General features: G+C 37.1%; 1 protein-coding gene across 1 annotated transcript in view; it reads right to left on the bottom strand.

The window, feature by feature from the left end:
- LOC140342149 (deubiquitinase DESI2-like) overlaps window positions 1-16756 on the bottom strand; it is a 64203-nt gene that overhangs the window by 12561 nt on the left and 34886 nt on the right. Inside the window, exon 2 of the mRNA XM_072428226.1 lies at window positions 6812-6884. Within this exon, the coding sequence (XP_072284327.1) occupies window positions 6812-6884 (73 nt within the window). The remainder of the gene's footprint in view (window positions 1-6811; window positions 6885-16756) is intronic.

Raw genomic sequence — 16756 nt, 5'->3', positions numbered from 1 at the left:
GAGAAGTTTAGTTTAGCCAGGCTATGATTTGATTTGTAACTGCTGGGTTTGACTTACAGCACTAAAAACACTGCTCTATTAACATGTCATATAAAGATCTGTAGAATCTGTTATATCACAAGCTGCAGCAGCCTACTATAGAAACTAAATTATATTTCACAAAATAGCACGCTGTTATTAGTTTATATTTTTAAGAAAACTTACATTTTGTTTTACTTGCCAAACAAACTGTCACATTTGTGGCATTCTGTTAGAAATGTATAGCATTTTAAAATTTATGCCAAAGCAAATGCCAGACTTAACCTGGCAGGGTATGCGAATACTGATTCAGATTGTTAAGACTTTTATTCCAGTGCTGTTATTTTCCTAAATTGAAAAAATAAAAATACCACAGTACTTGATATAGACTATATATATCTTTTTTACCTTAACAACGGGCAATTAACCACCTTCCAACCTTCAACTTAAGTAATCGCTATTACCTAAAAAAAACAAATTCTAACATAAAGGCCCTTTTTACTCACCTAAATATATGGTCATGTAAAACACTGAATATTCTGAACATATTATCTTCACTTTAAAAGTCCTCCTTCCAGGGCAATATCACTTCACATGTAACGCAGACACCTGATATTGGCTGTCCAGTGGCAGGGACCTCTTAGGCTGCATACACATGTTCAGTTATTGAAGCGTTTCAGCGACAAAGAAGTGACAGATGAATAAACCATTGCTGTACACACAGTGCCATTGTCTTCCATGGAGGTAGGGTAAACAAGCAAGTGGCACCGTGCTATGCTATCCTCCCTTTACTTCCATTGCGGTGACTCATCGTCGGTTGCTTCATAAACAATGTTGGGCGACCTTTGTCAGATTCTCACCCCAGAAGAGCCCAACCATTCATTTCGGGCGAGAATCACACGTAGCCTTAGTAGGTTGCACAGCGTGTTGATATCAGGAAATTTCAGTGTCGTAATATCATTAGGAGGCTTGATTAGATTGGGAACAAATAAGTGTCGTCAACCTCCTAATAATGATGTAAGTTGATATAAACCACTCAATTTAGTGTTTTTTTTTGTGCCTAAGCTCTTTACTTATAGGAAAATGTAAGGACAGAACAGTAGCACAGAAAAAACTTTAGGTATTGTATGAAATTAAAAAATCATATTTAATAAATATACAAGAATTATAAAAACCATAAAAAATGGGAGTAACAGAGGTTAATACACTGTATCCTTCAACAAAGTTTTTACAAACGTGTATCAGGAATCAAAGAGACAGAGAAGTTGGCTCTCTACCCGACGCGTTTTGCCCATAAGCATAAAGAATATATATGTTCAAAAATATATTAAACATGAGCATATATATTTTTTATGCTTATCTTGTAAACAACTTACACTAGCTATCATTTTACGGTTTCTATTTTCCCCTGAAGAAGCCCACATAGGCGAAACGCATCGGGAGGAGACCCAACTTCTCTGTCTCTTTGATTCCTGATACACGTTTGTAAAAACTTTGTTGAAGGATACAGTATATTAACCTCTGTTACTCCCATTTTTTATGGTTTTTATAATTCTTATATTCTTATATTTAACAAAAGTGATTTTTTAGTTTCATACAATACCTAAAAGTTTTTCTGTGCCGCAAGTAGCCTACTTTTCTGTCCTTACATTTTATCAATAGGAGACAACATACGTCAGTGTTGGGTCTCCAGTAAATGCACCCCAAAGCAGTGCCAAAAAGATGGTGAATGGTTGTGAGGGAGGTGGGGGAGAAAGGAGAGAAAATCTTTACCTGGAGGTGGGCATTGAATTAAAATTTTGACAGCAAGCACAAGAAGATATCTACTATTACTTCCCTAAATTAGTTTGGTTGGACATCAGAGAATTGTGGCTGGAAACAATATTTTATGATCAATTCCAGCGACAGACAAGTACCAAGTGCTGTACACACAGTGAAGGGGAGAGGACGAGTGAGCAGCACTCCCACTGTGCTCTCCTCCACAAGAGTGCACAACAGTCATTCCTGATCGGTTGTTCTTCACAAACATCAGTATATTGTTTTTCTCTTGACATGTTTAATACTGAATTTTGTTTGGCTGGAGTTCTCCTTTAAACTAATCATTTGACGACCCCCCCTACTAAGACTAGGTACCATTGTTAAAACTTCAGGTTGCAATTATGTACAGAACCCTGTGTGACCTTTAACAATTCTTTGTCCAAGAATTAGAGTGAAAGGCACAAACAAATAGCCTTGAATTCAGGGCAGCACGAACAAACTGAACGCAATTTGTTTGTCAGGAACATTGAATAAATGACTGGAGAGAGGTGCAATTATTTTACAATGTCACGGACTTGACATTTGGAAAGCCACAGAGAAAGTGAATATAGATTAGTGGGGGGAGAGGGACAGCAGACAGAGGAGCTACCTAATCATATGAAGCTATCAGATTAATTTATTTCTCACTTTAATATAATTAAACTATTAAAGGGGGCAGCAAGCAGTAGATTCCATGACTACAATGTACTTTATTTTACCTGAGGCTCTTTAGGTTTTTAGATTAAAATGTCAATGCAATAATATTGTAATTCAGCTGTATATTCATGTATGCTAGTTTATAAGTCATTACATGGCTGGCATTGGGCTGTGGCTCCATAGGCCAATCTTGTTTGCATAAAAAAAAAAAGTGACGGGCTATTTTCGGGTTGTTTATATGTACAGTAAAGATGACAAAATTTACCGGTATGTTATAATGCTATATGTATTGGCTGTGTAAACCAAAATTTTACCTCTTGTTATCCACAGGGGATCAATCAGAAAAAACTATTTGGATGTAGATATTAAATCATTATGGCTTGCCAACCCTACCCCACTAGCACTATATTCATCATTTCCTATTATATCATGTGGACTGTGCATTTGTATAAGAACCTTGGGTTTGACTGCATTTTTTAGATTACTGAATATATGAATAAAAAGATAGAGGAGATAAAAATAAATGACATGCAAGATAAAATAGCAGACAACCTAGGGATAAATGGTTCCCAAAAGCCAAAAAGTCCACAGGCTACGAAGATTGCTAAACAGGAGGCAAAACACAAATTAGAGTAATATATGGGCTGGGTGAAGAAAGATGAGAGTGCACATGAAATGGACAAAGTAGACAAGTCTGCCAAAAAAGGCCAAATGAAAAGTTAGACAGACAAAGCTCATAGATAAGTCTGATATAGGAGGGTAAAGGTGGCCATGCACTTTGTAATGGATTAGAACAGCTCTCCTCAATCTTTATACCCCCAAGAAACTCTTAAAATATATTTTCAGGTCTAGAGTGACCCCTGCTAAAATGTTTCTTGTTAGTGGGAAAATGCCCACCTATCACTAAAAATCTATTGGTTTCATGCTGCTGGCTTTTTTAGATGGTGTTGGTCCCAAAACGATACATGAACCATCAAATTGAAAGTCAATCAAAGACAGCTCAAGGAACCTCTAGCAAGCTCTGATGGACCTATAGGGTTCCAGGGAACCCTGGTTGGGTTTATAGAGATATTTGATCTAAATACCTATTTAAAACTAGAGAACTTTTGAATAATATTTAATTGAAATGTTGATGGAAGTTTGATTGGAAATGGCTAATCTTTTGTCAGTGCAGTGGAAATAGGCAGGCAATTGATGGTGACATTCTGATTGATATTTGATCAGATTTATAGAGTGGTGCAGTAATCCAAATTATCAATATCAAGACTATATTAAATGTTTTTATCATTGTTAAAAAATCCAACAGTGTATGGCCTACTTAAGAATTACATAGAAGGCTAGACTGAAGAATAGGACTAATAAAAATGTTTAGGTAGAAATAAAGGATAAATGAAGGCAAAAAGTCTCAAAAGGAAAGTATAGGCTGAAATTTGGGATTGAACAGGAAGCATAAAGGAGAGGCTGAAAGTATTAACAGAAAAGAAAAGCGGAGTAGAACAAAACTAGACAAGACTAGAAATGGAAGTGAACTGTGCAGGGAAAAAACACCATATTGCTTATGAAAGCTGAGATGGACTGCGTTCAGTACTGTGTTCAGAAAATACATAAATGTAAAGTCAACACACCAAGCCTATTGATGGAAATATAGTAAATAGTAGCTAGAAGGGTAGTAAACTAGGATATTGGATACATGAACAAAAACAGTATCACAGTCATATAACTGAATACTGCTTTCCATAAACAAAAAAGCATGTAAAATAGTACACTCTAGGGATGGCCAGTAACAAAGCATGAAACAAGTGAGAGGAAGAGTAAATGAGCACATGTTTGATGAGCAGATATGACACATAAATAGCTAACTAGTAGAAAAAAACACATTGAAAGGAGAAAGAAATTTTACAGCATGACTAAGATGTGGGTGCTGTATTTAACAGCAGTGTATTTATTAATATTAAAGCAGAATGACAGAAAAAAAAATAACACATAGTTTATTAGAATAAAAAAAACTTTAACTTTCAGTACAGAGATTTGTTCGTCTTTTCTACCACCTGGTGCCCTCGGTCCATTGATCATTAAATCCAGTTACAATAGAATGCTACAATAGAATGATTTTCTCTTCTGTCATCACATACTTTGTTCATACAATAGCTGCTGTTAGACAAAGTAGCTAATTAAAGCAGACCTAAACTCAAAATGTTTACTTTACATAAAAGAGTAGACAACCCTTTTGTTTAAAACAAAAATATAGTTGTTTTTTTTTTTAAAGGTGCAGCACCTCCCCTTTATGTCTTAAGGGGATACTTACGTGCATGCCAGGAGGCTCTTGACTGCTCCTTCTGTACATGCCCTGATCTTGGACATGCCCAATAGGAGCCCTTTCATCAATTGAAAGAAATCTGTCACACAATCTTTTTTCTTAATCTACATCACCCAGTCTCGCACTGCGCAGGTGTAAGATCGGGTGATGTAGGAAGAAGAACCCAGGAAGAAGAGAGAAGAAGATGTCAAAAAAGAAGCCCAGGGCCGAAGGCAGATACCGGGACAACGCAGGACTCGATGGAATAAACCTCCTGACAGATAGACTAATCTGCAGGATTAAAGATAAAAGTTTTTTTTTTATTTTGGGTTTAGTCCTGCTTTAAGCAGAGCCAAACCTTATGTGATTGAACTATCTAGTACTACTATAGTCATTCCCATTAGATAATTATTGGGTGCAATTTAGCAGCTAAACTGTACAAATAGTAGTGTCGCCCCACAAAGTGCCCTCCATTGGTCTGTGGGAAAGTTTCTTAAATTATTAAAATTCCATACTCCTTAATAAATGGGTAAGGAAACTGATGCAATACTTCAGAAGGCTTGGTGACTTCCCATTGAGCTGCTGACTGACGGTACTTTTGTCCTAAATGATTTTTCCCAACAGGGCTCATTTTGCAATAAATGTGCACAACAATCTTTTGGATATGCTCTGTTTCAGTCTTACTGGAGTCCAAAAGCATACTGGATGGATAACTGCCTAATCTGGCTAAATAGTTTATCTGTTGTACCTGTGTGGCCATTAGGCTGCAGGCTCAAAGAAGGGAGATACTTTTCATTATTCTATGAAGTATGATTGGTTCAGTGTAAATAGGTAAATAGAATTTTTTGCAACTGTATCTTCAATAAATACCTAGTCGTTCTATTGATAGTGTGTGAATTTCAATCTTTAAAGCTGAAGTTTTATCTCCTTTTTTGCCTTCCCTAGCCCAAAAACATGCCAATGAATTTTTAATTTAAACCTTACTTTTTGTGTACCTTATTGTAGATCCAGTGATGTCATTATTGTGCCCATGTACTCCACTATGCAATGCAGACAGGTCCTAGCTGGTGGGATGTGTCAGCCAGGTGCTGTACATAACTTCCTGTAGTCATCTCAAGAGCCTTAAATCTGATGCAAGATGTGAGCTTGTTCTTGGGAGGATTTCTGCAAATACCAAAATGCCTTTTTGGGTGGGTGTTAGTCTAAAAAATAGGTGTCCTCAGGCAGGCTTCATTTGCATTGGACCATCCAAGGTAACAGACACCCGTGATAAATGAAAAAGGACAGAACAAAGGCAGCCATGATGATGATACTGGGTGTCCTCCAGCCAGCAAATGAAGCAGGCTCCGTCTAACTTGCTGCAGATACTTATTAACACTCCCAATGTACACTAAAATTAAACAACTGTAAGCATTTTCAGAGCAGGAGAAGAGTCTGTACAAGTGTACAAGACTAAAGGCACATCTGAAGTTCAGCTGTAACTATATATCAGCATTGTAGTGATCACAAGCAGAATAAAACTCTTTGTTTACTGGGGACAAATATAAGTATTAAATCAAACAGGCTATGATGAAGCATAAAGACTTGCCCCGCTGCAGGCAATGGGGTATAACCTATTTCTGCAAGGAAACTTAAAATTAATTTTTGCTGGGATATGCCTGACAGGAGCATATTTTCCAGATGGCAGCTCAAATGATGACGGTAATAAACCCTGCATGTCAGCTCCAGAATATCTATCCATTATCTATCTATCTATCTATCTATCTATCTATCTATCTATCTTCATTTTTCATACAACCCAGTATTTTTAGGCAGGTGCAAAATGTTTAAATTATTTTTTCATCTTTGAGTGTTAAAATGAATGGAAGAGCATCACTGACATAAAATAAGATAACTTCCAACGCCTTAACATCAAAACTATAAAATTTAGTTTACCTCTGATCCACCAACTGCAAATATATGTGCTTATTTCTTTACATCTTCTAATACAAAATACAAATATGAATAAAAAAATGTTTTACATAGATGAAGACAAAAACTTACCCCTGCCATAGATTTCGATCCCTGAATGAAATACTCCTATTCCCAAGGTTGATGTATATTCATTTATCCAATACTGCAAGAGAGAAAAAAAGGAGTTTCATTGGCTGAGCGAAGGATAAGTATTTTCATTTTGAAACTTCCCCTGTATTTTCATTTTTCACTTTGCCTGTGCAACTTGTCTTAATGAAACTTCATGGCTGTTATACCTTAAAACAAACCTACACAGAGAGATATATTAGGAACTACCAATGGCCACCTAATCCAAATGATAATTATATCTGCTTTTGATACTACAAGTCACAGATGCAAAAAAATACAAAATGTAAAGACCAAAGATAGATAGCAGTGAGCTTGTTGTTCACCAAGATCCAGATGAGTCTGGCTTTAGAGGTGGTCTTTAATGTCCATGACGTCCATGACCCAGCAATCGCAATACAAGTGCTTAATAAATCAGACAGAAAGTTTTGGGTAAAGTCAAGTCTAATAAACATTTTGTAAAGTCAAGTCTAACTTGATAAATAAGGCACTTGAAGAGGTCACAGGTATGGCCACATCAAATACACCAGAAATAAGGCCAAAGACCCCCTCCAGAGCCCTTGCATCATGGGACATGGCAGCTATCCTTTGTAGAATGGGTGGTCCACATTGCCAGCCTTCATATTTCTGTTTGCCTTCAATATTAAATACTATTGAAATATTATTGTATATTTTATTCTCTCACTGACAGCCAGTGTTTAGAAATTGGGACTGTCAGGTCACAATATATTTATCACCACATTTTAAAATCTGGCATTGTACACAGCCTTCTGTTACTAATATATATCTCCATTTGTCTTTTCATGATGTGACCATATAAACTATGGAAGAACTAAGATGCATTACAGACAGCAGCTCGGGAAGGGATGAAATACAAAAATAATTTGTCCCAAAATAAATATCCGCAAACTGTGATAGAAGGTGTAAAGTCATTTATCAAAGTTTCTCAAGTGTACACTGTAGCTGTGAATCTACGCATGTGGGTGAGAATGAGCTCTTATTGGTTTCTATGGCAATTCTTTTTTTTTAACACATGATCCATTGCTATTGGGCCATTTGCCATGCTCTTGATTTATTTCAGGATATGGATTCTGGTGTTAATTTTGGCATTCTTCTTATTCTTACTGTTTACTGTTATCCCTGAATAGTATCTCACTTTTTTCTTCTCACTGAGCCTCTGTGTAAAAGATAAACATAAAGGGTTGTGTTGCAGCTTACTGCTCCTTAGTCTTGCTGGCTACAATTCTTTATTTTATCCACAAGGATCCTTCTAGAAATGTTGTGTTCACTAAATAGTTTTTTCTCCAAAGCAATCTTTTAGATGTGTCGGCTACATGAGCTTTTTTTACAGGTTCACATTCTTTTCTTTTTACCTGGTCATTCTGCCAGTGATACATTTCCTGATGTAAGGTTACAACACACAATCACTGTACTATACCTGTGGAGGTATACATTCAGACTTACATCAGGAACAATGCTTATTGTGCAGCTACTAGTCTGGTTGGACCCCTGTGCTGGTTCCCAAAGAACCAATGATTGCACCTTATGCAGCAGAGGGCAGCAGGTGGTAATGAACCACCCACTGCCATCTCTTGTCATTCCCTATGGACAGGTGTGGGTAATACCCTACATGTAAAGGGGGACGATCAAAATGAGGAAGCAGTAATCTCAACTGTACCACCTGTCTGAACATCGCCTAATGGTAAGACACTAATATTTCCCCAAACAGACACATATCTAGTCTCATTTCAGCTGCATTTATGGTTAGTAAACTCCAACAAGTATAAAATGTAGCTTATGCAAAAAAAAACAAAACAAAACTGAATTTAAACCAATGCTGGGAGAACTAAAGAGGCTGCCATTGCCCACCTACTTAAAAAACTGTACTAGTGTGTCTTCTATAATTGTATATTGATTTAGACCAAGTATGGTATTTAGATTTGGAAGGTAGGTATTTCTCCCTTTGTAATAAAATTGATGGTAGCCAACCCCTAATGTATAATTATAAAGTTAAGAATAGGAAAAAAAGAGAGAGAACAGTTTTTTTTGGCAATTAGAAAAGATATTTATTGTTGAAATCTCAACAAATTAAAATAACAATAATAAAGTATGGTTTATGGTACAAGGAAACAGCATAGTGGTCCAAGACCCATTAATAAGTTATGGGTAAAGGAACTTACCTCTATACAAAAAAATCAATAATGTCTCATCTAACGATGTGTTTCGCCAAACGGCTTCTTCAGGGGTAAATTGAGACCAGGGTAAAAAATTAGTTGTGTAGATTCCAAGGCTTGACACTTATTAAAATTATTTGGGACGGTGGTAGAATATTAAAATTCACAGAAATAATAGACTATGGGTATGGAAACCAGGGCTGGATACTTATTGTAAATACTGCAGACAGTAATGGGCTATTGGGATTCACAGGAGAAATCTGAAGATGGTCCAAACCAAGATCCTTAGGTATATTCTATGGTAGGCTGTAGAGGTAAGGTGGTTGTTAGCGTTGTGTCTGTTGGATAGGAAAAGCATATCATTTTTATTTTTTGACATTTAAAAAAAAAACGCATTCTCTTTTTTTTTTTTTTTTTTTTATTCTTAACTTTACAAGGACGTGATTTAGAAAACTCCTGATTTGCATTTTTGTTTCAGGTCAATGACTTACAAGGTGTAGAAACAGCGTTAGAACCAGGTAACTAGCATTTTATGAAGGAAAAGTCATAAAATGTTACCCTTTTTAAGTAACCTTCAGGTAAATTAGAGATACAATAAGCTGCTTATATAAATACAGTTCTTACAGCTCATACCCCTTGAATCCCTCTTTTCTTTTTTCTTTTTTCTCCAGGCTAACATAGTTCTTCACTGCTGAGCTATCTTTTATAATATGTGATGTAAGGCAGTATTGATTGTATAGAATGGGACATAGCCGCTACAATAAAATAGTTTTCTGCGTGAAATGTCAGAAATCTTACCAACGCATGAATCGCCCTCTTCTGAAAAGGTCAATACAGTTAACATTACTGTTGTCCATTTACTGAACCAGAAACTCCTTCATCTGTGTCTGATCTTAGTCAGCATTCTCTATGGATTGTAAATGGCAAAAAAAACTTTGATTATAGCTGTACTTTACTTGTTTGGTAAGGTGTTCTCATTTAGCTCATCCTTACTTCTAGAAAATTACATGCAGTTTATTTTTTTAGTGCACTACAAAACATAGCCAACCAATATTTAGGTAAATAGGAGACAAGGTGGCCATATTTGATTATTATGTACATGTGCACTGTCACACTTACTTCTTCCCCTCTAAACCGCAGACGCCTCTATGCTGCGCATGTGGGCAGTTCTGACACTGGGCGTGCCTCTGTTTCCAAACTTTATCAATTACGTCCAATCCACTGGCCAATCAGAAAATAGCCTCTTGACCAGCCCTGGCTATTTAGCTAGCTCACAAGCTGTACTTGTGTTCCTGCAACGTGTCTCCATTGTGTCGAGCCCCTAGTTCTGTTGAGCTAGTTCCTGTACACCTGGTGATTAATTCAGTGTTTCCTCTGTCCAGCTCCTGCGTTAACCTCTTGTTGTACAGTCTGTTGGTTCCCAGCCAACTTCCCTGTGCTGTTCCAGAGTTCCTGTCTGTGGATATCCCTGAGTAACCTGTTCCTCCTGTTGCTTCCAGTGTCTCCTGTGTTCCCTGTGCCCACAGTGGCCCCTGAGTCACTGCTGTCTGTCTCCTGGATTCCCGGCAACTGACCCCTGGAGGGTGACCTGACATCTTTTGCTTGCTGCCTGCCTCGAACCTGGCCTTCCTCAAATATTTATCCTTCTGCTTTGTGATTTGGTACTGTGTTTTGCCCATCTTGGTGTGCCCAAGGACTGCAACCTGGCATTAACCAGCGGCGCAACATCCTCACCATCAGAGGCTCTAGAGAAAACCTGGTTAGGGCTTAGACTCTGAGCCTTGGCCCTTCTCACACCACCTCCATATAAGCCTCACCCCCCCTAGTGGTGCTGTCTCTCCGTGTGTGACATACACTGCTTATTACTTTACTGTAATACACAATAGTTGTGCTTTACTGAACATTCTTACAATTAAAGTTTATGAGCCAGCTAACTGAAAATAATTTACCATATATACTATATAAACTATTCCAGATGTAAACCCAGATACTTATTTTTACCTGAATGTGTTTATATCTAAACAGTTTCAAAATGAATCCCAAGACAAAACGGCTGTTCTAGGTTTGGATTGTGTGGGGATAGTTAGGTTTATTTTATTTTGTCCTTCATTCCTTAGTTTTAGACTATATGGGGCCCTGGGCAAGTATGAAGTCGGGGGGGGGGGGGGTGTCAAATGCACAGCTCCCTGCACTCATGATAATTTGTCAATTCAGGCCCTGAATATAGTGGGGTTCCTGGGCAATTGCCCAGTTTGCCCCCACTTGAAAGTTTTCTGCATTTTCTGTTTATAGCAAAACTAATTTTTTGTTGGTGTGGAATCATTTGCTGGCATATTTGCCAATTATGGCACAAACCTTTTTGTAAGTGTCCTGCAGGAATGACAGGTCCAGGAACCTGTCAATAATGCATCTCCCTTAGCTGTCATCTTCATTGCCAACTCTTACACGTGCATGATGATCAAATTTGGCCACTGGATAGTCACTGATGTACACATAGCAGTTACACTGTCCTTGTCATTTGAACCAAAAGATGAACTCTACATTCTGCATGGCACATGTGCTGTGTAGTTTAGCGCAAACACCAAAAAGCCACCAGGAGAAAAGGAAAAGGTTTCTTAAAACCATGATAGAGAAAATTGTATTTAGTATTATTGCGTTGACATTATGTTTTACAGAAAGTGGCTTGTCAATGAGTGTATTGGCAGTATCAACATATGATAAAATTATGTTGAATGGAGACTCATAAACTGCTATAATAAACAGCAGCATGCATGTCGTCTTTACTTTTCTCCATAGTTCCACTAATTGACCATTGGAAACCTATTAGTTCCCTAAACAACATCAACAACTTAGACAACATAAATGTCTATTTTTTCCAGTTTTTATTCTTCCTGAAAAAAAACTAAAAAGTGCTAATGTGCATTTGCTATATTTAATCTGAGGCCCAGGTTTGGCGTGCTAAATTTCTGTGAATCCACATCCTATGCCACTTGTCCATCAATCACTGGGAGATTTTCTTTTATCATGCCGCTGCAGCCAGCAGCTCATCATCTGAGACCCATCAATCAAAGTGGCAAAACTACAACAGCTTTGCAAAGTGCTGAAACTTCTGTATTCAAGGTGCTTCTATAGTAGAATGAGTTTTCATAGCTTGCCAGAACTATTAAACAAAACTACAAGCACACATCTGTGACCTTTGCTTCAGCCATTATTCATTTAGGTTTATTCTTTGATAGATTATGCTAGGCGGCAGCTTTTTATCCATCCAACCCTAGCAAAATGCATCACCTATTCTCACACAACTCTATCCTAGTTCTGACTCCTTCCACCTGATGTCTGGAACTACTGATTCATGACAATGATGCTCAGGTGTTTTTTAAAGACTGTTAGTTCAAAAAGTTAGGTGAAAATCATTCCAGAATCTTCTAAAAAAGTCTCATAAAAGGAGTGGCAAACTTCTAGGGAACCATTTAATGCACGGTATATATATATATATATATGTAGTAGACATATATATATGTAGTTGCCACATCACTTAAAGTCATATGCCAACTCTTGAGAGTGGGTAAACATGAGGGATATGGCAGCAACTGATTATGTCAAGCTTCTAAATTTAAAAAAAAACATGAACAACTTAATTGATATCAGAATAAATAAAATGTAAAAGATATTAAGAAGGTATATCCCTTACATATCAGTGGTTCATATCATACAAAGTTGTTCTTATTAGTGTTTTCTATGTATAAAATGAATAAGCAAAAGAAGTTTTGCCACACGTTTCGCAGATGTTTTGCTTCTTCAGGGGATAGGTAGTTAGTGTGGGAGGGATATTAGATTTGCTGAATGCCATGATAGAGGGTACGTATGAGCTCAAGATGTACAAATAAAAAACACACAAAATCAAAAGCTGACTTGCTATTTGGTAGCAGTGGTTTAACATCACAAACAGGGCAGTACCTCAGTGGGGCAGTCCAAGGGATCGAAGATATCCTTTAAAGATCAGGGGCCTTAGCAGGCATGGCACTCTAATATAAAGATAAGCTATTATAATGACTGAGGTACTTTTTGCTTTATTAACTTTTGGTTAGTGCCTTATGCTTAACATCTCTATTTGATTCTAGCTTAGTCTCCTTATATGCTATTAATAATACCCATTTTTAGCAGCTTTACTCTATTTGTTAGTATTGACATTCAACTTGTTATGTGAGATTTGTGCTTTAGTTGTATTATCCTATGCATATACAGTTACACTTTTTATCAGCTCCAGATTATATTTTATTAGGAGGGCTACTTAAGGGTCCTTGGGAGTTGACTTCATGGGAAGTTTATAGTTTACTTCCACTGCAGAACTGCTAGTTGAGCACCTGCCAGTGAAATGCCAAATTGAGCACCATGTTTTCAGATCTAAAGTATTCTGTAGGTCTTTGTCCTAATTAACCACAGAAGTGTGCGACTTTGAGGCTTGTGCAGATAATAAGGAGTTATAAATAATTGTAATGTTGCCTTGATAATATTGTTTTGAAATTTGTTTTATAAAGTGCTCCTAACCTTTATTCAGGGTCCATATGTAAAACATTTTACATTTTGGGTTGTGATAAACATTATAACCTTTTAAAATTCTGTAGATCAAATTCCCATCACCTGCAGCAGACCACAATCTAAACAGCATCAAAGCTCTGCGGCTGAATTACATGCTGAAATGAAAAAGAAAATAGAGAGCTGAAATGAAAGACTCCATTAGTTTCTGCTCATCTCCTGCTAGGCTGAATTATACTGCACAGACGAAAATGATGCCTGATTCATATTTTGGTGTCCAGAGATTCCTTACAAGGTTATAAGGTACCATTTAGGGGAATAATTTTAGGCCTAGAAAAAGTGGTCATAGTTCAGACTAAAGCAGTTGTATTAGATGAGAAAAACTAAAAACATAAAGCAGCTTTTCTCAACTGTAGTTTCTTCAGAGATTGCTAGAGGTTTCTTGAGTGATAAACAATGTTTGCCTCTTAAAGTGGAGCTAAACTTGTTGGTAGGTGGTGAGCTTCTGCCATATTCAGCAAGTATGCACAGTATAATTGCCAATTATAGCCCAGAGTGGGCACAGCCATCTATAACGCCTGCTCCATGGCGGACTTCCATGGAGCCAGTGATTCTGTTCATTGCATGATATAACTCTTGCGCATGCACAGGAGTTACATTATACTTGGTGAATGGCTCTGTAGGCAGCAACGCAACACACTGAGACAAGCTATTAGCAACACAGCGCTTGCACCATATAGTTTAGAGCAGAATCAAAAAGCTACCAGGAGCCAGGAAATTCGTTTTTTGACAAGATACATTGTTTTGTTTTTTGGTTTAGATCTGATTTAAATAACTAACCACTTACATCAATAATCTTTTTACCTATCTGTGGGCGACGGGGGGTAGGTGAAGTTTGCTGCTTATTTGTTCTCTAGTTTTACAAATATCAAAAAAAACTTTTACACCAAATATATATATATATATATATACAGTATATATAAAAGGAGATCCAATTTTGTACGGGGATAATCAGTGCATTGTTTGCTGTTTTGTTTACTCCAATCCATCATAGCACCCTTTTTAAATGGGCCATTACACTTACATTACATTAAATTTGGCCATTACACTTTGTTGCTTCCTAAACAGACTTCCGCTTTAAAATACCGTACTCTTTACTGCATTTTCCCTAGCACAATAATATAAAAGTAGAGTACTATACAAACATTTCATTCTTGGTCTGTGCTTTTCTTTGTGTCTTGTTCTTACATTGTATTATGACAGCTTGTTGATGTAAATGGGAACAGCCAAGTATTTGTACACATAGCAGACAAGGCAATGACAGGGAACGTGTAATGTTTTGTTTCTGGATAAGTTACTTTTACTTAAGAAATAACAAGGAGATGATGTTCCTCTCAGGTGAGAACACACTGATGAAATAAATAATTCACTGTGGTAAAGCAGTGTAGGGTTTTCCTCTTGTGAATATCTTCATCCACTTGGCAAACAAGACTTAGTTATGTTTCTTAGACATGTACCGATATGGAGGTCCCCTACGTGCTGAACAATGTGAGTATTTAAAGTGAAACTTTAGCCTCCTTTTTTATTTTGAGCAGAATAGGGAAGGGTCAGTCTCCTAGACTCATACTGCTTTCTGGATTCCGTTTAGGGAACACAAGTAAGGGGAAATCTCATAGGAAGACACAGAAAGCCAAATAAAAATTATCTTACTAGGACAGGAGTTAACCTCCTGAGCGTTACACTGAGGTCTAGATTTCTGTACCAAAAGTGATCCATAACCATCCTTGCAATTTTTTTGTGCCCGAACGAAGGTCGGGCTTAACGGCAAGGTGGTTAAGAACATTTTCCCAAAGAGGATATTAACACCTGGAAAAAGCTGAACCTCTACACCACTTCTAAATCAAGACTAAACTCTATCCCTAAAAATTGCACCTAGACAGGTTCTTTATTGCAGAAATATCAGGCAATGTCCATTCTGCAATAAAATACTCTTACCTGCCTGATTGCAATTTTTTAAAATACACTCACCTGTCTCTGTAGAACCATCATCTTTTTTCTTCTCTTCCTGGTTCTGACTCATCTTGACTCGCTGGGATGAAATAATTCCCATGCATGGACGCAGGCGTTGATTTAGTCCTGACACCTCCACATTATAACATGCACAGCTTTTTTTTAACAGCGTTTTCTTAAAAGAAGAAAAAATCAGGCAGGTAAGTTGGTTTTATTGCAGAAGGGACAGATAATAAACCTGCCTGATTACTAATTGTTTTGGCGGAACTATAGTTCTGAATAAAAGTGTACTTTAATCCACAACATTTTTAGTTTACATGGGATTTATTTATAAAGCTTTTATTAACCAAGCATTTTCTGATGGATAACCTTGCAGGCCCATATATATTTTTAATGGCACAGATGGAATCTCCACCATGTTTGGGAAATATCAGATTCACTGTTTTACGATAGACCTTATATAGTAGATCATGATAAAATGATAAAATGTTCTTAGTCTTTGTTTGCTGCGTGTGCTCCATTGCAGAGATTTGTTTTATTTGTGTCCCAAAAACAAAACGAAGTTAGAAGAAATCCCTCCAAAGTAAGAGGAGACCCACTAGAAGTTTTTTTCTTCCATTCCTGGCAATTAAAATATGTTGCATTGTACATTTTCTGTCCACAAACTCATCCTTTTGTTTCTCTGCTGTTTCTTCCTATCAGTATGCTCCCCAACACGCACAACTTGCTCCTTTTACTATTTTTCCCTCTCTTCTCTGAACTGCAGAGGATTGCAAGTGGCTAATACCAAGTCAAATTACATTCATTCTAGCAGGATGCCACCTTGATGCTCAAAATTCATTAACTGAGCACTTTACAAAAGCTTTTACCAAATAATTCGATCTGAACAGTAATTTCTTAAAAATTAAGCACATGAAACTACATCCTCTTTATTTTCAGATCTTCCAAGCGGTAGCTCAATTCTAGATGCTTGGAGCGTGAATCTTGCCCAAATCTCTCCATTAGGATTTGTCTGAATCCAGGATTATGCTCATCCTTAATTGTTATTTCACACATTGCTTCTCTCTCCGCATTCCTGTGAAGATTATCAGGCTCGCTGTCTTGGAGAAGCTTTAATATATATACTGTGTACATATCTCACCAAAGCCTCAGAAATCTTCTTTTATTAATTTCCTCTGCTAAAGCCAGC

This window comes from Pyxicephalus adspersus, chromosome 12 (genome assembly GCF_032062135.1).
Source record: "Pyxicephalus adspersus chromosome 12, UCB_Pads_2.0, whole genome shotgun sequence".
NCBI classification, from domain to species: domain Eukaryota; kingdom Metazoa; phylum Chordata; class Amphibia; order Anura; family Pyxicephalidae; genus Pyxicephalus; species Pyxicephalus adspersus.
The sequence above is the reverse complement of the archived record's forward strand: the minus strand, read 5'-3'. Positions and strand labels throughout refer to the sequence as shown.